Source organism: Sycon ciliatum, chromosome 8, assembly GCF_964019385.1.
Source record: "Sycon ciliatum chromosome 8, ocSycCili1.1, whole genome shotgun sequence".
Lineage (NCBI taxonomy): Eukaryota > Metazoa > Porifera > Calcarea > Leucosolenida > Sycettidae > Sycon > Sycon ciliatum.
In genome coordinates, this window is record NC_088650.1 from 14,341,647 (window position 1) to 14,367,098 (window position 25,452).

The 25,452-nt window shown below is 47.8% G+C and overlaps 1 protein-coding gene and 1 non-coding gene across 2 annotated transcripts; both read right to left on the reverse strand.

Annotated features, from left to right (window-relative positions):
• Positions 1-37: 37 nt before the first annotated feature.
• Positions 38-24,971, reverse strand: LOC135823773 (1-phosphatidylinositol 4,5-bisphosphate phosphodiesterase delta-4-like). Its single transcript, XM_065336616.1, has 31 exons — positions 24,304-24,971; positions 21,456-21,602; positions 20,732-20,944; positions 20,250-20,413; positions 19,146-19,258; positions 18,798-18,861; positions 17,777-17,870; positions 17,337-17,454; positions 16,602-16,684; positions 15,641-15,767; positions 14,931-15,016; positions 13,197-13,276; positions 12,518-12,631; positions 11,977-12,133; positions 10,995-11,174; positions 10,346-10,453; positions 9,803-9,876; positions 9,464-9,517; positions 8,972-9,056; positions 8,643-8,789; positions 8,237-8,328; positions 7,209-7,259; positions 6,682-6,732; positions 6,457-6,528; positions 5,614-5,721; positions 3,742-3,816; positions 2,900-2,953; positions 2,576-2,611; positions 2,084-2,134; positions 1,793-1,888; positions 38-1,334 (listed from the first exon to the last, which is right to left on the reverse strand). The coding sequence occupies exons 1-31, from the start codon at positions 24,611-24,613 to the stop codon at positions 1,281-1,283; spliced, it is 3,258 nt and encodes a 1,085-aa protein (XP_065192688.1). The 5' UTR covers positions 24,614-24,971; the 3' UTR covers positions 38-1,280.
• Positions 6,845-6,926, reverse strand: Trnas-uga (transfer RNA serine (anticodon UGA)). Its single transcript has one exon. It is a non-coding gene; the product is annotated as a tRNA-Ser (tRNA).
• Positions 24,972-25,452: the final 481 nt, after the last annotated feature.

Sequence of the window (25,452 nt, forward strand, 5' to 3'; positions counted from 1 at the left end):
CTGCAAACACGCCAGAGCAATGCAACAGGGGTCCTCCTCAAGCTCAGCAAATGGGGCAAATTCAATGCGGAGGTTGATGGCTAAAATGCTGATGGTGGTTCTGCTATAGATGACAATAGACAGTCAGAATGTGATCTTGAGCAAACGCATAAATTTGATCGGATTCTTGTAGGGCAGAAGTGTGAAAGCAGCTAAATTCAGAAAGGGGATAGGGGCAGAAAATGCACACACACACGACAAAAGGAAGGGAACTAGAGAGGGAGAGCGAGAGCGAGAGAGAGAGAGAGAGAGAGAGAGAGAGAGAGAGAGAGAGAGAGAGAGAGAGAGAGAGAGAGAGAGAGAGAGAAAGAGAGAGAGCGAGAGAGAGAGCGAGAAAGAAAGAAAGAGAGAGAGAGAGAAATAGAGCGAGAGAGAGAGAGAGAGAGAGAGAGAGAGAGAGAGAGAGAGAGAGAGAGAGATAGAGAGACGAAGCTGAAGCAGCAAAGAAAGCCACCCATGTGCTGTGACACTGTGCAGCCTGACAAAGAAGGCGCATACTAGAACAAAGGATTTGCAGCAGGGGACAGGGGTACATGCTGCCTGCCTGACACCAAGACCACCCTGCTCATTCAGGATGGGAATTACACAGTCAAATATGATCAAGGCTGCTAAGGCAGGCAGGCATTAAAGAAACAAACAGACCTAATGGCGTCCAAATAGCAGGGTGCCATATTAACGATAACTTACGCATGTTGAAATCAGAATGCAGACAGTGCGGCGGCCTGCATCCACGCCGCAGAAATAAACTAATAAAGGTCAAAATGTCAAAGGGACAACGAGGCAGGGTGAGGACAGTCGCTGTGATTGAAACGGTGAGAACGGACATTCGGATAGAGTCATTATGGTTGTTGCGTCAATTGACAATTGCAATGATAACGTACCAACAGGAAGTCAACGGGGACCGGGCGCAATCTCAAAGACTAGGGCAAAGGCGAAAGACGGACGGATTGCTGAAGGGAAAACGGCACTAACTGGGTCAACGCCAGTAAATGCAAACGTGCAAAAAAGGCCAAAAAAAGGACTGAAAAGTAAAATTAGAGAGAACTCAAGTGGCCCGTAGAGAAGCCTAGGCACACCTTTTCGACCACACTGCCAAGACTGGTGGATACAGCCCCGGGAAGACAGTGCAGCGATAAACCAACGTCATAGTAGACAACACTCAACCGACAGGGCCAGCCGCCTACATTCTGCAGCACACGACGGAGAGGAGAGTTCCAGTTTCCGACAAATCGCCTACGTATCTACTCGGCCTTTTCGGACACGTCCACGCCATGAATGTGCGCTGCATGAGCAATCTAGGTAGAGGGAGAATAACACGCGGTACAGCAAGTTAACAACCAACACTCAAGCTGACAGTTAGACCAAATCACAAGGCCACAAAGTGATTAAACTAGAAAGGGGAGTCTACTGGAACAGCCAACAAGCCGATAGCAAATGCCTCAATTTGCAACCTCCTAAAGGCGCACACAAGAATGTCCAGCTACTAGTGCAATATGAATCTGAATCTCGATGAGCAATTTTGCTAGTCTGCATTTTAAATTTTTAATTGAGACCAACGGAACTAGTAGTGCATTACAAACCGAAGCAGTGCATAAGTGCACTAAATAATAACATCTAATAGTACGGCTGTACTGTTTGTTCACCTTGGAGAGGCACATGCGATCTGGCGAATGCACACTTTTATTGCCCACCGCATACATCCTCCCCACTAGCCAATTTCCACAAAGATACCAATGCTCCGCAGACACATTACCTGTTTTAGGGAGCTTGACACTTCAGCTTGCGCGTTCAGGAGCTCCTCGCCCTCATTGCGGAGTGAAAGGCAGTTCCAGGAGAATGCCTCAAAGGCCTGAAATTAACCCAAAAACACACACACACACACGAGAAATCATCATTACATCAAGCATGACAAAAACATGTTCATATCCTCTATGGTCAAAACGGCATGTATCTTACACTGGCCTACACTGGCTGTTGTTTAGATTAAGCCAAGTCCTGGCGAAAAACGTTACAAGTTAGAACACATCATCATCCCGAATCATACCTTCTGAGCCTTCTTCTCACCAGCGAGAGCATAGGTTGACTGGAGTGATTTCTGAGCACCGTAAAAAGAAGAAGTCAGAAAGAGAAGCAGCTGGGAGGATGAACAGTGTGTGGTGTACGTAGAGAAGCGGACGACAGTTTCCACAACACCGTCACAACACAGGCCTGGCGGAACCGGTCCACTTGGTCAGGCCATGGCCGGACCAACCTTTTGACCGCCAACGCGAGTTCACTGCTTAGTTAGGAGGTCAATTGTACCCACTTTATCATACACAAACTGTATGAAAGGCTATGGCATGACCTGACCAATCAAAATCTGCTTCCTCCGGTCCTGCAGCATGCTTGGTGGGAGACATATCTGAGCCCGGCAATTGTCTCAAGACATGCCCCAGCCAGCAGCACTGCACATCACAATACCTTGAAAATACACAGCCTCGTTGCCAATGCATCAAAAACAAAACAGAAACACAAAACAAAAACCAAATGCACCTACCATGAGGGCTAAGCTCTCTTCATACGCCGCCTTCAGCTGCAGGCAATCATACAAAGTTTACAAACCGCACAGTACACAGTGTGAGTGATGTCAAACCATGATCAGCAGATGGCGGATTCCACGGTACACACAAGCGTGCGTACATGACTGGGATATCAAATATCAAGTCCCGGAGCAAAAAATTACGAACAATTGTGAACGGTCGGCCGCGAGAGGACCAGTGACCCACAGGGGATAACACAGTACCCCGGTGCTGCACCAGCTAAATTAGAATATCCCCGGTGTCCTTGGGGTTGGTTTCACTGTAGCAAAGGGCACACTTACTTCGTCTGCAACCTTGCTAGCATCCGACTGTAGAGCACGGAAAGCAGGTCCACCCTAAGAACGAAAGCAAGCAACCATGTTCACAAGGAGAGGGAGGGACGGAGAGAGAGAGAGAGAGAGAGAGAGAGAGAGAGAGAGAGAGAGAGAGAGAGAGAGAGAGAGAGAGAGAGGAGGATGAGAGAGACATGAGAGAACGTGTCAGAGGGGCAAGAGCAAGAACATCACAGCTAGCTCAAGGAAAAGTGAATGCTGCAAGCTCCAGAGTACCGGTCAGTACATCCAGTGCTGAGCTACACAGCACAGTCAATATACAGCCACAAAGCAGGAAATCACCAACAGAACCTACTCTACAACAGTAAGTGATAGGTGCAACCTAAACTTAGGTACCGGTGGCGCCAGGGCTCTCAGGTGTAACTGAGAATTGCATGTACATGTAGGTGACTGGCATCTGCATTCAATTACACTACATACATGTACTACATACTACGGTGGGCTTCGAAGCACTTGAAGTAAATGTAGGTGGCGGGTTTCTCTGCTGAGTTACAGAACTGTTAACAGGTCACACTGAAAAGCCATTGGTGTTCAGCATAGCACTACAGTCAGACCTCACTTAACCGCACACGTCCGTTTTCCACAAAAAAATATCCGGCTAGGCGAGGGAACCGGATAACCGAACACCGGTTATATTGGATGCATCACGTAGGCTGTACATCTGTAACCAGCTACTGGCGAGGGATCCAAATAAACGAGGACCGGATAAGCGAGGTCTGACTGCACTCTAGAAGGCATACTTCGAAGTGCATGTACCCGTAGGTAGAGAAAGACGTTCACACGGCACGTACTTGCAATAACGCTTGACTGGCCTTCTTTAACGTGTCGGGTATATCACCACCCGATGCGGTGATGGTCGGATAAAGCTATATCACACACAAGCACATGCGCACACAAACACACCCACGCACACACAGACGCATGCACATGAACGCACATACAAACACACACGCAATGTTCAGAGCCACTGAACAAAGACATGATCGATCAGTCCACTGGCAAAAGTCGACCAAGAGTGACCTAAAATAGTACCATCGAGTTCTGACATTGGGATGCTACGATAAGGTACACACGAGCATGTAAGAATACTGTGTTTTCCTGGTTCATGGGGGAGGGGGAGGAGGAGGACTCGCAATATGTTAAAGAATGCATGATGTTCGTTTCAGGGGTGGCAATAAGTGCCAATAACAATTCGTGATGACCCCTAATACCAAGAGTAGATAAACAAGAGTGTGCAACTCGCGGATGGGTTGGCCCACGGCGGAATTTTTTGTTGACGTAATCTTTTTGACGACGCACGCGCTATGAGTCTTTTGGAAAGTTTTCCCTCGTGCACTTGGCCGCATTTGCACTACAAAGTCGGTGCCCAGCACGTGCTCTCACACTGCTCTGCAGAAAAATACGCGTTCTTCTGAAAAAAGGTGACGTCAACAAAAAATTCCGCCGTGGGCGGGGGTATCTGCAGATTGTGCAGGAGAGATCCGGAGTTGCACACTCTTGTTTATCTACTCTTGCTAATACAGGTAGACTCCCTTTAATTCGAACCTCAAATTGCCAGGCCCTAACTTCGAATTATCCAGAACTTCTAATTATCCAAATGCAGCCCCATGTACTGATATGTATGTCAAAATGCTTGAAATCGCATGCTGAATATTTTTTGCACATTTTTATTTGCATCAACGAAACATAGGTGCAAGGACAATAGGTGGTCGTACCGGTCGTGTACAACGGATCATCAAACCACTGGATCGACACAAAATCATTTTGACATCTTCATCTTCTAGTGAAGAAGTTGTCAGTCACTGCAGCTTTCCTGAAACAATTTCAACGGAAAAGAACTGCGCTGCCTAATCCGCGTCATGAAAGGCCGTCGGACAGCAGCACGTCGTTCTGAAGAACGGAAGTGGAGCATAGGCATAGACAATATTTACGACAATAGTGTTTTTGTGCGCCAACATCTCCGCGCACGAGCTGGCGCGGCAAGAAAGGCCATCGAGATCCGCGAAGAGAGTCAGCCACCTGGAAGACATCGTCTTCAATCAAACCTTTGCAATTTGCCTCGCACGGGCTTGAAAGAAATTTCGAGAGAAGGTGGGTTTCTTGAACGCTATAGTCGATCCTGCAGCGGACCATCGATCGATTGTTTAGCTACTCTTGGCTAGAGAAGGAGAAAAGAATGAACTTCGAATTACAAGGATAGCAATCAATCTCACTTCGAAATAAGCGTTCAAAGGACATAGCCAATGTACTGTAAACAGCTCTTCTGTACGAAGACTGGGTTCGAATTATCCAACCGGCGCACTTTTCGTACTTCGAATTATGCATTCGATTTTGACTTGAAGTGGCTTGCAGAAGATCGGTACGACGAAAAAGTTCGAATTACACGGAATGTTCGAATTATACCGTATTCGAATTAGAGGGAGTCTACCTGTACTGATATTACAGTAGAAACATTGGCTTTGAATCACCCAGATTCCACCCACTACTACCAGTGGTCATAATTCTGTAAAAAAATGGCAGCAAAAGTCGATGGAGCCATCAACGCCCCACCATCACTACTGTTGTCTCGTTTGGGCTAGTCACAGCATCATCGTCTTTCATTATTATTTTCGAGCTGGGTTCGTGAATACAGTAAAAATAAAACAAAATAAAGTTGCTCTCACCTTGTCAGTCTTGACCAGTACCAGTGTGAGACCGGCCACTCTGCTGCGGTTTACCAGAGATCGAACACAATTGTGAATGGTAGTCCAACCCGCCAAGCCGCATGAATCCTGCTCAAGGCCATACACACACACACACACACAGGGAGATGTTCACTACAAAGTACAACTGGTAAAACTTGTAACACAATTTTAGTGCTAGTCTCCTAAACAAACGACCATTTTGAAGACCCTGCATTCACATTCCCAGGCTATGGATGGGCCTTGAACACTGAAGCCTGGCTGTAAAGAAGTAATATTTTCAGAGCAGGCGGCACATTGCATTGAATTTTCCCTGCAGATAGAACCGTCAACGTAACCATTGCATCTACAATACAGGTTACGCACACATACATCCCCATTGACGAGTTGTAGACAGTAGTAAGTCAAAGATTGCCATGCCACTCAATACAAAACATGTCAAGCAACACTGCTATAGCATAACTTCAATGTAAACCCAGATTGAGATGAGCGTGCGTGGAAAACGTGCAGGCGCTGAGGGAGTAGCTTTAGCACACCCGTAACAATGACGTAATTCCATGGCGAAGGACGATGGCACTTCAGAACATAATGTCATGCTTCATACCGATGTATTTTATCAACATGACATCGTCAAGCTCGCTGACATACACACATTCTATCAACATGCACACTGACATACACATATTCTATCAACATGACATCATCAAGCACAACATGACATCATCAAGCACAACATGACATCATCAAGCACAACATGAAAACACCGGGTAACCCGGAGAGGACAAGCAAGGTACATGAATGTAGCGACACACAACACTGGTTTACCTTGAAGGTGGAAAGCGCGAAGTCGGCGTCGTAAGAAAGACCAGCCGCCTGTGTCAGCAACGGCGTGTACTTCTGCATGTCGCAACAGAAAGGGCACGTAAACACACACACACACACACGTGCACACAGGTGAACATATGAACAACTGCCCCGGAACAAAACAAAAAAATGTCCCGAAAATGCGGCATCGGATCAAAGGATGGCATCCACATGTCTAGCACGTACCTTGAAATGCGCGTCAATCTCCTTTACCCCTACAACCATCATGGCTATGGGCTGAAAATACAAAAGAATGAGGACACAGACAATGAGCCACAGTGAAAGTTCAAAAATCATACAAGCATATGAGCACCGTGCTTGCCAGGTCATAAAAAAAAGAAAAAATCAACGCTGCGAGCAGGGTTCGAACCTGCGCGGGGAGACCCCATTGGATTTCAAGTCCAACGCCTTAACCACTCGGCCATCACAGCACGGACAAACTAATAGTGAATTCAAGGCTTCTTAGCCATAAAAATGAAATGGCACGTTTCTTTTTGCAATTCAGGAATTAAAAGGCTGCCCCAAAAGTCCATGTTTCGTCCAAGCCAATACCATCGCTTCCTCACTTTTGAAGAAAGATACTTAGGCTGGTGGATACGGCCGTGCAGGACAACAGCCAGTTGGGAGTAGTGGTAATTTCCACACAAAGACACGAGAGGAGAACAAAGGCAGGAGTAGTGCATGCCAGAGTGCATAGTGGGTATAGTACGCACCTCTTTCTTGGCTTTCTTGCGATACGCGGCACCACTGGCGATACGGCGGCCCTAACATCAAAGAAAACAGAACCACATCCACATGAAAACTCAACATTGCTCAAACAAAAAAATTAAGACAATTAAGACAAAGTATTATGCAGTCTACCGTATTTCCTCGATTAATGGACCATGCTTGAATAATAGACCATGCTCAAATAGTAGACCCTCCTAGAGGCCTCACGGAAAAATAGTAGACCATGCCCGAATAAGAGACCCGGTCTCTTATTTGAGCTCATCGCTTTGCGCATGCGCACTAAGAAAGAACGTGGTGGATCAAAAAAGGACACGATTTTAGGTTGCGCAACTACAATTTTTGTAGTGGCTAGTGCTTTCTTTCATTATTTGAGCACGGTCCACTATATTTTCATCGGCACATCGCTGGAAATGGTGGATTTTTAACACGTCATAATATAGAACTTCTATATTATGACGTGTTAAAAATCCACCATTTCCAGCGATGTGCCGATGAAAATATAGTGGACCGTGCTCAAATAATGGATCATGCCCAAATAAGAGACCGGGGGTCCAACCCTCTTCAAAAAACAAAAGACCGGGTCTATTAATCGAGGAAATACGGTAGTAGAGTCTTGCTTGTGAAGCACAATGTAGACTGAGTTTGTAGAGATGTGTAGTTATATGTACTCATGCAACCAAGAGTACATAACCCCCCAGAGTGTGCAACGCCGATCCAGCTCTGTGTAGGGTCTTGGTCGAGCGGAATCGGATCTTCTGATGTCATGCGTACACTTCACACCAGCGCAAGGCCGGTCTCGAGGCAGGGCACCATTGTTTTTGATCCAAGAGTACCCGCGACTCCCCGGGTTCCCCTCAGATGTGTACGGTATTATGACGCAAAGATCCGATTCCGCTCGACCAAGACCCTATCATGCCTATGCAGAGCTGGATCAGGCGTTGCACACTCTGGGGGGTTATGTACTCTTGATGCAACACATCTCCAAAATGTTGAGCGTAGAAGTGCAACATACCGGTCTATCCTTGTTGATGGAGATATGGACGAAGAGAGAGGCGTTCGGAATCGGCAAATGAACATTGGAAATTAAGTGCACGTGACGATAGCCTGCAGAACCCAACACGTCCACAATAATATTACATGATAAGAATTCTGGAGGACGTAAGATATTGCCACCACATGTGAATCATACACAATCAGCACAGCACGGAGTCTACTACTGGGACGTCAAAAGATACCCTGTACCGGAACACATATGCCCCAGCCCCCCCGGCCCAGGCTTGTTTCCAAGAAGACACCACCATAGGCTGTACTGTGTTCCCAATTATAATTTTGTAGTTCTAGTTATGGATTATCTGTCCCGGATTATCTGTCTCTGAAGACAGCGGTCACAGCCTGTTCGCTCCATCGGCGATACGTACCGGGCTTAAACGACGTTAGTGGAATGCAAAACTGTCCGATGAAGTCGCTGCCGATGGCGTCTGCATCCAGTACGACAAAGCGGATTAGTGCAAGGTCGGGAAAGCGCAGGTGGAACGAGAAGGATTCCTCCCAAACCGGATTGAATCCTAACAACAGAAACACACAGCACAAGCAGTCACGATTAGAAACACACACACACGCACAGCACAAACAGCCAGACACAAGCAGTCACCATAAGGAAAAAAAGGACAAAGTTTAGGGCTTTTTTCAGGCAAGTCAGGTGTGAGGCAGGGAGTGGCAATTGCTCAGTTCTGAAGCTCAAACTCACCGTTGTTTTCAATCGCTCGAGTTCGTGACGTCGCTCTATCACCATCGATGCCTTCGATTTCCAATGCTACATATGGATCAATAACCTGAGGATGAGCAACAACAACAACAACAACAACAACAACAACAGCAGCAGCAGCAGCAGCAGCAGCAACAACAACAACAACAACAACAACAACCACAACAACCACAACAAAACAAACAACAACATCAGATCAGGCACAGGACGAGAAAACACATCGTAAAGGAAAGCAGAGTGGATTTTGTGACACCTCTAGTAGGTCCTGAACACATACATACCCACTGCTTATCACAAGAGCATGAGAAGAAAACCATCCAAAGAAAGAGCTGAGCGCGGCGGCCTCACAGGGCATATGTCAGACAGCATTACCGAAGAAGAGGTTGTAGCGAATTCGGCGATACTTGGGGACCACTATCAAAGAATATACTTGTATTAATATGCCCGTTACCATAGCTCATGGCTACAACTCACCTCAGTTCGGTTTTCCGTTTGACTAGGTTTCGGTAACATCTGCCCACTTATCACCTGCAAAGACAATGACAAACAGAGAAAAGCGAGATCACACAGTGTAAGAATGAGAGTAATGTGAGATTGGTGTGCACGTCGTGTGTGTGTGTGTGTGTGTGTGTGTGTGTGTGTGTGTGTGTGTGTGTGTGTGTGTGCATGTGTGCGTGTATGTCTGTGAAAGAGGAGAACGAGTGGAGAGATAGAAAGATAGATAAATAGATAGTTTGAGAGAGAGAGAGAGAGAGAGAGAGAGAGAGAGCCACACACACACACACACACACACAAACACCGCTAACACCTCACCTTAACGACAAGCTCTACTGGTGTTGTACCGGGAACCTGAGCCGTTACATCCTTATAGCTGATAGAGCCACACTCTGCAGTGGGAACAATGAGCACACAAAGCAGCATAGACACACCATAATCGCCAATGAACACAATAATATTCATTAGTGACACAATAATATTCATTAGTTGAGGGAAGGGAAAAGAGAAAAAAAGAGTCTGAAGACAAATTACAGTAAAACCTGTCCCAGAAGACCACTCGGATAAGGCGACCACCAGTCCCAGAAGACCACTGCAGCCAGGACCAAGGAATGGTATTTCCAGTCAAATGGCACTGGATATTTTAAAGGAGACCACCTGGTTACAGAGACCACACTTTGAAGGTCCCTTGAGCGGTCGTCTTAGACAGGTTTCACTGTACACAAGAATCCGTGCAGTATGCAATGAACGGGGCACACCTTGCAGATTCGGATAATAGCCGCCGCAGCAGCAGCAGCAGAATCAGCAGCGGGGCCTGAACATAGCAGCAACGCAGGCACTACACACGGCAGAAGTCCTCACCGTTTCGAAGTGCCGGTGGTTTCAGATAGTAGCCGGAGTAGCCGTTGGCCTTGAAGAGCCCTTCGTTCATATCCATTGCCTTGCCAATCGTCTGGCAGTTCATGGCAGCTACGAACGCGGAACAGACAAAGCAAGCAGCAAGTGAACAAACATACCATCGATTACCATAAGAAGAACACTGATAAGACAAACGTTCACTTTAGAGGAATTGACAGACTCGGATGGAGAGCCAATGATTAATTTATAGTAAAGAAATGGACCGAGGAACTAGGAACGAGCTACGCTATGTTATCGCATGAGTTGATCGTTTAGTAACTGGTGGTACTAGTGGACATTATAGTGTAGCTTGTTGTTCCTTGGTCCTTTTTCTTTAGAAGAACTAGTATTCTAAACTCTATTGGACTGCTCGCTGTGTTTCACAACTTTCACTGCGTATCAAGTATGGATAAGAAGAATTCCCGCTGTTGCAAACAAATACCACCGGTCCCTTAGTGCTTGTCCTAAAGAGGTTTGATTGGACCGGTTCTGAATAATCACTCAGAACCCCTCCCCGAAAACACCAGGTGTCAGGGTACAAGAAAACGCCGAAGGCCCAGACGTTGACTTCTCACAGTGTAGGTACATGATGGCATGTATGATAGTGACTCACCACTGGAAACACCCCGCGACCAAACTCCCATGGGATCCATGTTGCTGCTCTCTGCACGCGTTACGGCCGGATAGGAGCGCACCAGGCTAGACTTAGAGCGCTGCATGAGACGCTCAGACCGGCTCACGTTGTAAAGACCAAGCCTGGGCTCCGAGAGACCAATGCAGTCAACGTTCGACGCTAGAGACCCGGAACAGGATAAAACACACATACAACTTGGAGGTCACACAGGGTGGGAGCTAGTCGTAGTAACACTATGAGAGGGCGACTGCGTGTACAACATTGAACATCTGTTGCAGCATGCCGCGCACACACACACACACACACACACACACACACACACACACACACACACACACACACACACACACACACACACACACACACACACACACACACACACACACACACACACACACACACACACACACACACACACACAATGCTATACTGTAAAAGCCATTATTCTAACGAGGCGCATGTATAACGATTTCCCAACATTAACTGGTTTACGTGTACCAAAGGTAACGATTCTCACTCATTCCCAACGCTCAATAGGACAGTATATGTATCGATTTCTATTTTAACGACAGATTTCTCCTCGTTAACTCGTTAGACTTAGCACTTTGTTATATATGGCTTTTACAGTACGTCGTAGTTGAAGACTAGCAATCTGAAGTTTGTGCTAAAGGGGGAATATCTCCATCCACTGAGTGCATTCGATTTTGCCTGCGAATCGACGTTGAATCCATTTATGAATTGCCCCTGGCTATTCACATCACACCGTGTGAATAGGGTGAATGGATTCCACATCGATTCCAGGGCTCATGACACGAAATCGAACGACGAGATTCCATTCATGAATCGATTCATAGCAGAAATCGAACGCACTCACTGCAAGGTGCCCATCATGCATTTCAGCAGAGTTTGCTCTCAATTCTGGACTGTGTGCAATCCCCATCCGGTATGCACTGAACAGTACCTGGCTCGAATATGTTCTCCGAGAATCCGGGATCACGCGAGCTATTGAAATGGAAGAGATTGGACAGCTCTTTGGCCATCTTCATCGAGCCAAGATTGGAGACGGAGGGTGGCACGATCGGCAAGGACGTGATGGTGGACGTGGAGCCAGCGCGTGCCTGCGACACAGGGGAAACAACAAGAGCGGGGAGAGGACAGTTAGCTGACTAGTCGACAAGATGAGTTTCTACGTGCGCTTGTATGATCTCTAGCCAATGAGCTACAGCACTACAGTACTGCCGGGAAACGACCAGGCTAGAATTTCACCAAGCACATCCTACGGTACCAATGTATACACGGTGACCCTAATGTGCATAAACTGTAGAACATGAAAATAAGAGCTGTCCAGGCGACGAGGCCAATAGTTCAGGGTTCGAATCACACAGCTTATTGAGAATGCATGGTTTGGGTATACATGTACATGTATGTGCACACGTGTGTGTGTGTGTGTGCGTGTGTGCGCGTGCGTGTATGCAGCTCCAGCGCCCCGGTGCAGTATTTACCAGTTTCCGGACTGGTGGTCCCGGGTCGGACAATTCTGAATTGGGCAGGCTTTCATCCTCCTCTTCAGATACTTGACCGTCTTCCTCGACCTGGCTGCTGCCGGTTTTCTTACCCTGACAAGGGAAACAATGCACAAGCAGTAGTCAAAGTCAGCAAGGTGTGGAGTAACAGGCATAGGCGTGCATCCCCCATTCGCTCGCACGCACCCACATGCAGGTGCACATGCAGGTGCACACACAGACACATACACACACACGCACAAGCACGCGCACACACACAGAGTTTCTGTGATAGCCTTCTCCACAAAATCCTTTCAGTTCAGAATGCGTTAAGGCACACTCGCGATACCACTTTTTGCGACGCGACATGCAACGCAACCGCGACACACGATTCCTTTTGGTTTTTGCAACAGCTCTATGCAGTGCACGTACTATGCAGTGCACTGCACATGCACCCAGAGCAGACTTACTGTAGTCCAACTATGTGCGTGCGTCTGCAAGCGACAGTACGCGACAGGCATTTCCTTGTCGCAAGTGTCGTATGTCGCACGTTGCTTCGCAGGCAGTGATATTGTGAATGAGCCTCTATCGTAACCATTGCACATTGCGGAATTAATTCACTTCCCGGTGCAGCACATTGTAAAGCCTTGGTTGGGATCACTATACGACTTGTACTTACAAGAAGAAAGATCTTCTGCATGCAATCAGCGGGCGAGGGTATATCCTTCCCATCTTCGATCCTCTCTCTGTAGAGGTAGTCTGTTGAGAGAGAGAGAGAGAGAGAGAGAGAGAGAGAGTGAGAGAGAGAGAGACGCACACACACACACATACTTCAGTACTAGTACATCTTTACTTATAAAGAAGAGGCACCTGTGACGTGTGTGTGTGTGTGTGTGTGTGTGTGTGTGTGTGTGTGTGTGTGTGTGTGTGTCACGCTCCTTATAAAGAAGAGGCACCTGTGACGTGTGTGTTTGTGTCACGCTGCCCTGAGCACGCGAAGCGTGCGAACAGTGTAGCACAGTGTAGCTAGCGGCCGCAGAAGCACTGAGCACGCGAAGCGTGCGAACGAAGCGTGCGAATCGTGTAGCTAGCGGAAGCAGCCACAGAAGCACTGAGCACGCGAAGCGTGCGAATCGTGTAGCCACCACCACGTGCTGAGCACGCGAAGCGTGCGAACAGTGTAGGTGGTAGCAGACACGATCAGTACGAGTAGCAGCCGCGCGCAGAAGCACTGAGCACGCGACGCGTGCGAATCATGTAGCCACCTAGCCTAGGCCATAGGTAGCACTAGCAGCCGCACAAGCGCTGCGGACCACGTGAACCGTTCTCTGCAAATAGAAACATCTGCAACAAAAGGATACAAAAGATCTGCACTGACTGCACTCTGCATCTGATCTGCAGTGAAGAGCGCATCGCACTTTTGTTCGTAAGTTTATGAATTTTTTGAGCCGCTTCATCCGCCACCAGGTGATGGACAACCCTGACCAGCCTCCCGAAGGCGTAACAGACGTCCCTCCTTCTCCTTCCAACGATGAAGAACCTCCCTCACCAGGACTTCAGTGGTCTGGCCACCACCACGTGCTGAGCACGTGTGCTGTTCACGTACTTGCTTCACCCGCATGCCACATTCGGCCAGGCAACGCTGGCCGGTGGTGCTGCTAGTACATATATATACATACATACATACATAGACAGTTGTCTAAGGTCCCTAGGCTGCTTACAGTGCTCAATGTCCACTGGACAGAGCAAGTAATACAAATATTACACAGCAATGAATCAAAAACGTCTCATTCCGCTGTCTTACAGTGCTCAATGTCCACTGGACAGAGCAAGTAATACAAATATTACACAGCAATGAATCAAAAACGTCTCATTCCGCTGTAACTCCGAGTTTCGTGTCAGAACACTTCATCAGACAGCATATGACCAAGACTAACAATCGCTAGAATATATATATACGGAGAAGGGGAGAAGGGGGCAAAAGTGATGGAGGTACATTTCAGTAGCGCGAGGAAAAGGGATGACAAAATCAGCGTGATTATAAGAGGAAAAAGATGTTGAGAGTATAGAGCATAGCCAGGGTAGAGAAACAGCGCGACTTTCTGGTAACACATCAATACAGATTTGTGCTGCATTGTTACATATCAAATTGTGACCTAGGGTGGTAAAAATGTGGAATGAGACGTTTTTGATTCATTGCTGTGTAATATTTGTTGTACATACATACATACATACATACATACATACATACATACATACACACATACATACACACATACATACCAGTACATACATACATACACACACACACACGTTCTCTCCGGCTACGGCACTAGAGCAACCTGCTATGCAGCCAGAACACCAGACTGCAGTGCAGAACAAAATCAATGCAATCAGAGATACACCTACGTACCTCCCAGCTTGGCTTCAAGCAGCTCGACCATGAGCTTTTGCTGCGCTAGCGAGCAGTGAGTTTCGAGTCGCAGCAGGAGCGGATACCTACAAATTTACGGATCACCGGGAAAGAAGAACATGTGCATGTACCAGTCTTACACGTGGTCTGAAAGGAAATCATGTACAATGTATACTGGATCAAGCGGAATGGGACAACATCCTAGAGCGACCATAGACGTGTTATTGTACATGTACTTGCTCATTACCAGAAGGGCATGTGTGTCTCACGGAGAGGGGATATAGAGATTCAAAAGGAACCTCGGAAAGATGACTCAATTGGATATTGAAGCCCAACGGCCGACACCCCTACAACTCTCCCAAATCCGAGCGGACGTAGAAATGATCCCACCTAGGGGCTCTGCCGCTCAACACACCGCAGTAAGTGGGTGAGGACAAGGTGCAGAAAAAGGATTGATGGCATCAAGGTATCCGTCCCGGAATTCAACTGCATTTACTCCTGCCTACACAATATTTAATCTACCCTAAAGCATTGGTAGCGGCTAAGCCATAGACAATTTTGGGAAGAAGTAGCCCCCCCCCCCCCCCACACACACACAGTAGTGGGCACAAACAGGGACCGTGCCTAAAAAAAAGAAGAAAGGATAACGGATGCATACATGAATGTACAAATGAGCAATACTTGTCTACGTTTGCAATCCTGCTGCTTACTGCGAAACCTTGAAGCACGCATCGCGGATCGTGTCCACCGCTGTCTCGAACGTCATGTGTGCGTCACCAGACACCGATATGCCTTCCCGGCAGACCACCGGATACTCAGGACCATCCCAAACATCCACTGCAAAGAACAGGAGAGAGAGAGAAAAAAACATTACTGATCGTGCATGAGGAGCGGAACAACACCAGGAAGAGCACTGGCATGGCAAACACATAGAATATACTATTGCTATGTGCTTCTCTTTCGGCCATGATACATTCCATTCACAAATAATGCATCTCTGGCCCCTTTCACTCCAATTTAGGGCAATATTTGGCCGGAAATGGGGTTGGGACCAATACGTCTGTAGAAATACATGTACTCATACATGTATCTATGCTATGAAACCCACCTGAAATACCATAACTATGCAAAACCTGGCAAAACAAATTAACCTCGCTATGGTCCGCTGTGTGGAGGAATAAGTCTCAACACACAACTGGAAGAGCAATCTACACTGCATTACCAAACGCGTTTCTGAAAAAGGTCAACCTTTCACTCATGAAAAAAGCAAGAGGATCAGCCTTTTTTATCGGCGTAATCGCACTCCGACGGTAATGCTTCAAATTTCCTAAGGGAAAAACCGTGTTACATTCACACGTTGTTCATTCGGGCGGTCCGGGACCGAGCACTGCCTATAACATTGCAATGTCCGAAACTCTGAATCACATACGTGTTGATGGGGAAAGTCCAGAGATATGGCATATGACGTCATGCTTCCCATGAAAAGTGGTATAGGAGTAGTTACTAGCTATCCACTCCCTACACTTGCCCAAAGGGAGCCCAATAGACCCAAGTGCCCATAACTACGGTACCCGGACAGCTCACTAGTCCCTGCGGAACGATGGAAACTGGAAGGTGCTACGTTAAAACTTGACCAGAAATACTAGCAGGCCAATTTCTTCAGAAACTTACAGTCGATGAGTCGGCAACCTCGGTGAAGCGCCCTCGTGATGCCCATGGCTTCGCAGGGACCGTTCTGTGCTTGCGTTAAATACCTGAGCATATAGGAAGAGCAGGACACACAGGACACACAGGACAGCATCCATCCAAGCATCAGACTCCAAGGACACGATCTGAGTGAGTGAGAACATCATGGACAGTGCCTAGCTCTACTGCACTGCAGTACAACCTGTCAAATGAGGACACCTCCGAGACAAGGCATATCCACACTGTATTCGGAGGTGTTCTGATCGCACAGCGCATCGCAACTGTACAGCAGAACATCCCTCAGCTAACACCTCTGAACTAAGGACACCGCCGTATTCAGGATATCTTTGTAAGTCTTGGCAATTGTTCCCAATCCAATGATAAGGCACTCTCTAACCAAGACCTCAATACGCATGACAGACATATCTGGTCTTCGGATGGTTCCACTGCATTGCCAAGACTGAACAAGTGTATAATGAGTGTGGAGATGGCCTTAGTTTAGAGGCGTCAGCCATCGCAGGTTCCACTGGACACTATCGAGTGCCACCTATCAGGTTGAAGTGAAGCTACACCAGTACACCGAACTGTCAGTTTGGAGTGAAGTTACAGCAGTCCCCCGTGCGACTCTCGGCATTTTTTCTGCTTCGAAGTGTAGCAGAAGTTCCAATGAAGGAAACTGACACATCATCAGGATACTGCTGCGGTTTTTTTCTCACTTACGTGTTATGAGATGCGGAGATGAAATACTGGCACAGTGGGTGCGTCATGTCCTGGTTCACTGGGACATGATTACGGTTGAAAACGTCGCAATGCGAGCTCCGAAGATAGCGCGTGAAGCCTGGAGATTGGTATAAGCAAAAACCAGACGAAAATAAGAGTATATTCAAATGTGCACTACTAGTTAGCTGACGAGCGGGTTCTGTGCCAGGGGGACGCCCTGCCCAAAAAATGGGGTACTACTTGCACAAAGGCAAACAGCAAAGAATGCATATATTGGTATAGTTCGGTAGAGAGAGAGAAGTAAAGAGAGATAGAGAGAGAGAGGGGGGGGGGGAAGAGAGAGAGAGAGAGAGAGAGAGAGAGAGAGAGAGAGAGAGAGAGAGAGAGAGAGAGAGAGAGAGAGAGAGAGAGAGAGAGAGAGACTTAGCAAACGCCCGTACCGTCCACAGTAAAGTGGTTCTCAGCTTTTCCCATCGGGGTTGGCTCATACTCCTGAATAATGCTCTGACACTCCTCGACTGTGACATCATCCATCTACCACAAGCAACAAGGACATCAAAGAGAAGATTTAAAACACTAAGGCGATGGCCAGATTCAGGTGTGCACGGTCGACAAAAGCAAAGAAATGTCACAGACTGCATTGAAGGAGCAATATTTCTCACACGACAGATCATCGACCAGATACAGATTCCACTGCTCTACCCAGGCGGCATCATCACGAGATACTCGAGTTCAAAATGAACCTACGTTACACCAACCCAGCCAGCAGGTTATCGGCTGGGTCAGTGCTGGGCCCCTTCCCTGGACTACATACTAGACGCAACAATTCGAGCAACGGATAACCTACAGTTCAATCAGATATAATAGTCCTGCTAGCATTTGAAAGCCCGATTTTGGCCGGATAAAGGCTGAAACCCCACTCTAAAGTCAAAAATCTGAGCTTCGGACTCGCTTCTCCATACATTATGCCATGGTATACCTGTCCTGATTTTGTAAAACCTGGCCGAATTTCTACCTCCTTGTCCTTTGTCTTTTTCACTATCGAAAGTGGCAAGGCAAAATTACATGAGCAATGCAATACACGATTGTTTTCACTGTATCTACCACAAGCATTCCAGAACCCCAAAACTTCGTAAGTGAGGTGCCAGATTTTTTGCTTGACTGCACTGTAACTTAGTCACCAAAGAAGACTACAAGTGCTACGAGGAATTGATATGCTCTGCGGCAGCCGATTTCTTTTATATCATTTTTTACTATGTTCACATTCCCAGCTCGAAAATAATACAGAAAGACAATGGTACTGAGACTAGGACAAACGTCACAACTGTTGAGCAGGGACTGCACCAAGACGCAGCAGTGGTGGTGGGGCATTGATGGCTCTGCCGACCTGAGGTCTCGGCATCACGGCCAAAAACAAGCACCAAAAATGCATGCGTATGTCGTGCAGAAAGCCACACTCACTTTCTGCTCAGTTTGCAGAAACGCCAGAAGTTGCTCAGCCGTCAGTACGTCAGAGTTGCCATACCTGTGGCAAAGTGCAGGCAGAGGAAACGCACAGAACAGAGCGAAGGCAGTGGCAAACATATCCGTTAGTCAAACACTCCTTGGTCAACGAAAAGGGACAAGGGTCGAGACAAGTTGGGAACAAAAGGAGATGTGAGATGTTTCTCCACGCGAGTAACGGACATACAGAAGACTGCACACAAACACAACACGCACAGAGCATGCAATGCTAGGTACCACCCATGGCAAATCGTGTGACTGTCGTTGCTCATCTCCAGCTAAAACAATGTCATAATTATTACTCACTGGCCCACTAAGTAGACAATTTCAGGACGAGTGGCTAGCGCCATATAGAAGTCTCTGAACTCTGCACGATCGAGCTGACCTCTCGATTCGCTCTCGCGATTCGTGTCCGCCTCCTGCCAGAAGAAAAGAAGAAGAGGAGAGCAGATACTAGTAATCAGTTAGTGTTTGCAAGCCTGGACCACATGGCTCTCGGCACTGGAAAGGACCTCAACAGAACAGAGGCAAGCAGTACATGGCTGAGACCAGGGTCGAAGGGATCACACGCCCAACGTAGATGCCGAGTCCAACAACAGGGAAATTTAGAAGAACACGAACGTAAACCACGGACACTGGATGCATGTGGCCGACAGGGCGTATCGACCAGGCGTGCCGATATGTGTGCCGATCGACAAGACAACTTGTGACGAGAATCTGCCACGAATGGAGAACTCTTCGACTATCGGTACTCCAATGCACTCAGCGAAGACGAACGGTCACATGAAGCAACACCATACACGGCATACAAACAGTACAGCAGCAGCAACAATAAAGACAAGCATGCGGACCAAGGGCTGCACACAGACACCAGATGCTAATGGTAACTACAAAACGTGGCACAACAGTAAGATGATGCATGGACACTACGAAGAGCAGTCGCCATTGCAGCCCCTACACTCGTTGCAGACTACGAACTACACGTCCTAAACAACCCAGTCAAATTTCACTTCGGTAGCAGCCAAATCGAGTCAACAAATTCAGCTGCCAAAATGCAACAAGCCGCGGACTAGACACTAGCAACGGATGGTGGATGCTGGCAGGATAGATGGTGGGACAGGTAAGGCTCTGCAGCAGCGATCTTGTAACACTTACTACCGATTCAGAAGGGCTGCGGAACATGGTTGGCTCACGGTCCCGGTGCTGGAAACAGGAGTAGATATTGCCAACAGCGAATGATTATTCCCACACACAACTCACATGCAAAATCAAAGCACACAATGCCACACTCTTTCTCATGGAGACTGGGTGAGCACACATACATATTTACACCCAGTTGAGCAGATACAAAACAAACGAAAAACAATCAATCGGGTACATAAAACAAGCAAACGGGGGAGATTAACGTACGTGGAATTTCTTCTGGATGGCTTCCTTAGAGAGACCAACATTGTGTCGGTGGCACAGTTGTACGATCTCAGATTCATCTAGGTAACCATCGTTGTTGGAGTCCGCTTCTTGAAAGATCTCCTCCAGCCACAGCTCACGTATCGGCTTTGCCTTGCTAACAGGAGCTGGATGATATGAACAAACCAACAGGTTTGGGGTATGTGTGAATCATTTGCCGGGTACGATACACAACATAGCAAGGTGAGGATGATAACTAACTGGCCTCATTCAGTGCTAAATAGCATGCAGGCCGATCCGGGGTATACCGGTACTCAGGTCCTGACAACACTTGCCAGCTAAGGCCAATACAGAGATCCACACAATCATGCACACACACACACATGATGCAGGTGCATGGGTGCACAGCCGAGGCCAGCGGCCACGGAGAGGCAACCAACAGCTAACATAGAAGAGCAGCAGCAGCAGCAGCAATGAGAACTCACACTTGGCTGGCGGGTTGATCATGTTGATGAGGTACTGCAAGCCCATTACCCACACAGTGGCAGTCTCTGCCGTCTCAGCAATGAGATCCAGGCAGCTGAAGTCGGACGAGTGGACAACCGTGAACATGCACTCGTCAGACTCCTGCACTTCGAGGCTCCGCAATAGCTCGGAGTGGCGGCCATGTCGGATTTCGTGTATCGAATTGACATCGACTACAGCAACGCAAGCAAGGAAGCCCCAACAATAACGTTCAGCACATGCAAAAACGAAAATCCAACAGTTGGTGAAGGGAGATAGGCGTGGAAACCCATTGGCAGGTTGGCCCAATAGACGAGTCTGCTTATTATGCCGTACACCGTGGCTACGCACACTTCAAGTACAACCAGACCTCTCTAAACCACACACGCATCCGTTTTCCACAAAAATATCCGGATAGGCGAGGGAACCGGACAATCGAACACACATACCGTATGTATGCATGGCATGCGTTGTAAATCGGCAACCGACGATTTTCTTCCGAATGGCAAGGGATCGGGGATAAGCGAAGTCTGACTGAGCCAGCGCAGAGTCAAATTTATGAAAGTTTACTGCTCGCGAATTGGAGGTTATCAGGTTCATCACTGCTGTATGCGTATGAAAAGTAGCTGATTTCTAGTATTATAGACAGGAGCACGCTCCGTGTTCACTGTACGCAGAACACAACCGCACAACATGCAGACTTACTTTGCCCAAGGCCACCCTCCTTGCGCGTGCTCTGCCAGCAGACACTGTTCATGCCGTCGTTGAGGCTGAACCAGCGTGTAAACATGCCGCGCTGCCGCACCTTGGTCAGAATCGAGCCACGCTGCATGCTCGCCACGCATCCATGAGCTAAACCAAAGGAAAACCAAAAGAAAAAAGAGGAGCGAATCGCAATCACAATCAAGTGTCTTGCACGCAAGGACCTGGACATGGGTATAAACTTCTCCCGCTAACAAAGGTGAACTGCCGTACCTCGTTGATCAGGTGAATAACGAGAATGCCTTTCTCTGTAAAGTGGTGCGAATACACAACCCCAGCCACAGCTTAAACTCATTATCCTCTGTACCGATAAAGCACAATCAAAAACTTTCCTGCCACACATGATACCAGAAACACAAATTACATGACACAACACGACCGACCATCCAAAACACCTTCCTGTTCTAGATTTAGAAACAGGAACAAGGATCCACACAGCTGCGGGCACGACCAACAGAAGCAGATAAATAAAACATGACCAACTGACAACCACAGGACAAGAACACTGGGATAACACGGAGCAGGTCAGTCGGACCCGTGCGCACTACCAAAACGTAACATGATATGCGTAATGCACGACTAGTGTTCGTGAGATCTATCCTATTTCGAGATCTGGAATACACTCAACCGAGACAGCAATATACATGGTGACTAATAGAAGAGCTCCTGACATACTAGTAGTAAGTATACCGCCGTGCAAATGGTCCATGGGATACCTGGATCCACCTCTTCACCCATCGACAAATGTGAGAGAACAAGACACAGATAGATAGCTAGAGAGAGAGGGAGAGAGGGAGAGAGAGAGGGGGGGGGGGGGGGAGGGGAGGGAGAGAGAGAGCTCTGTTCTTCTTCTCTAACAATGGATACGCAACCAAACTACCTGGTCAGCAGACCTGAACATCTGTCACCTCTCGCATCCCCAGTTAACCAGGACAAGGTGCAACCGCAAGCAATCATCCGACCTGCTCCAGAAACTACAATTACTGACACCAAGCGTAGGCACTGCTAACCTGACGCTGTTGCCCCTCCAATCCTCACAGGACCACAGTAGAAGCACCGGCACAGGAAGTCCATGCTAGATGAGGCCATGCTCATTTCATCCCAGACACAGCATGTAGCTGCACCTACCGCAGATAAATCATTGCTGCCATCAAAGGTGGGATGAGTGTGAATGAGTAACTGTGATCGACATCCTTACTATTAGCGTACGGAAAGACAGACCGAGACGAGAGAGAGCGAGAGAAGGGAGGGAGGCAAGAGATACAGATAATTACCACGGTTCCAATGGGGTTCCTCTTGTATTGCCCTTACGTAAAATGAGACCGGCCCAGGACATGGCATAATGTTGCGAGCTATACTACATTGTGGACATGGAAGTTCGGCCAAAGTGGACGGTAGCTTGGGTACTGACCTGGCCGCCATGGTGCTCAAACGGCGCACATTCAAGTCTGGGTCTGGCCCAGAAAACTCGTACACACTATCTGTGTACAGATCTATTTGAATGCTGAAAAAAGTGCTAAACGGGGTGTGTACATATCCGGTTTGTTGAGGTGTATGTAGCGTGAATCCTGTTCACGGAATGCATGTAGCTAGGTTGTTACCCCCCCCCCCCCCCTCCCCGCAATCCGGCCGGATAGCTCTCAACACCACGACTGTACAACGGCGAAACCCGACCCTCTGGATATCACTGGGTGCCCCAACAGCCAAACCTAGTGGACTCGTTCACAGCTGGCCAGACAAAGATTGGCATATAGAGGAGGAAAGCAAGCACCAGAGGACGAACAAGAAAGATCGATTTGTTGACCAGAAGGCGCGTATAGCGATAAAGCAGTTCCTTGGAGCATTGCTGTGGCAATTATTATTGTTCTCCCAGGTGGACAAAACCGCATGTGACACCCTCGTAAATCTCTACATACCGGTACCTTGTTACAACATGCACAGGTCAAAAATCACTTTACACAAACACTTCTACACATAACACAGTGTAGTACGAGCTTTGCAGCTCTGTCTGTCCTAACTGCATGGGTTCACCCCGGGGAAAACACTCCACTCCAGGTCGTTCTGCAGCAACTACAGTCTACACTACACCAGATCTATAGTATTGGCCTGGATACTAGACTTTTTTACTGAGCTGTGCACAATCTAATCGACAGGCACAGCACACTGCCCATGCTGGCTGATAGTGATACAACAAATCTCTCCAACCTCTCCCTGCACAACGCAGTGGCTGAGAGCATGTATACAGTATTATGATAAGTGCTCCAAGAGGTGGAGGTCAAGTGACTGACAATAAAGGAGAGTCCTCACCCAGTTGGCTCACCGACGACACTAGGCACTACACGTCTACAACGATGTATGTCGTAGACTCAATCTACTCCGACAACAATCTACCAATCTACTCCGATCTCCATTCCACAGTAGTAACACCATTGTCATGCTGATACCACTCACGATACCCTCACCAGTACCAGCCGTAGCACGTTCCCGCCTGGCCTCATCAAGAAGTGAACGACACGCGCGTCGCAAGATATCCATCTCCCCAGTTGACAAGGCCAGGAGTTCCGTTTCTACTACACTACAGAACTGCACTGAAATATTGAACATTTCTCAACTCACTAACTTCATTGCACACTTCAATGTTGTCAAAATCAATACGAATCGAGAGGTATCTATCTGAAAATAATAAGAGCTTTGCGACTCCCCGAATCCATAACACAAACAAAGATGCTTATACACGATACTGTTCAGTAAACAATATACAAAGCCTGGACAATTTCCCCTGAGGACTGACCAGTTTTTGAATCTTCTTGCTGCAATAGGTACGTAGTCTTCGCGAACGAGACTCTCTTTCGCATGCGTGGTCTGTTTTCTGTTGTAGCAGAGCGTAGCACAGGCTTGGTTGGCCTGCCATCAGGGGTAGAACAGGACCGACGGTTCAGCACAGGCGATCGATCAGAACGTCCACAATCACTGGAATTATTTGAAGTCAAGGAATTGCCACCATCACTGACTTTGTCAACTGCTTCCTCCGACTCCAAAGCGTCCTGGTCCTGGCCTTCACAGACAAGCCGTGGGGGCTCCTGCTGCTCAGAAGTACTCATGACTCCAGTACTAGTTATCCAAAGTGACAACGTGTTCTCAGCGACATAGACAGGGCCAGCCAAAGAGACAGTCTTCAACGTCAACGTAAGAAAATACGAAAAAGGAATCCCAAAGTGGAAGCGTGCCAAGGTCAGCTTCCCAGACGAACTTCACTGCACATAGGGGACACTGTTGATCACTGACCGAATTTCACGAAGGTCTAGTAACGAAACATGGAGTTGTGGCAGGAGGAGAGCACACGGTACATCGGAGTACTCAATCCATTCCCCTTCGAATCTCCAAAATCTTGGGGCGACGATGAAGTAACCTCCGAAATAAAAAAAGTGTAGAGTAGAGTGTAGCTGTACTGTATGCACTGACCCCGTTGACTTGGTTGTACAGCTGTAGATACACGTGCACTGTGTTTTTGGTCGGCGATCCACATCAGCATCATCATCATCATCATCCATCGCGATGGAGCGAATCGCGAAATGCACACATGCCCAATCAACACGACAACAGACTCGTGCAAGACTCAGAAGAGTGCATGCATATGCGCATGTAATGAGCTGGCGCGCGCTTTTCCACAAATTAAAAAAAAAAAATTGAAGAAATCAGAAATCGTACGGTGCCATACCCGGGTATGTTTACCGGGCCGAGCGCTACAGCCAGTACAGGCCAGGGTACAGTACACTCGTACTTAACTACTTGTAGATCTACGCAGTACAGGTCCGGCCGGGGTCATTGATCAACCAGGCCAGATGCCGGGCTCATTGGCATCCACACTCCCTGCCCAGGCCGGGACACACAGTCTGCGTGCTGCATGCACGTCATGTGCGTTCAAAACTACAGCCATGCA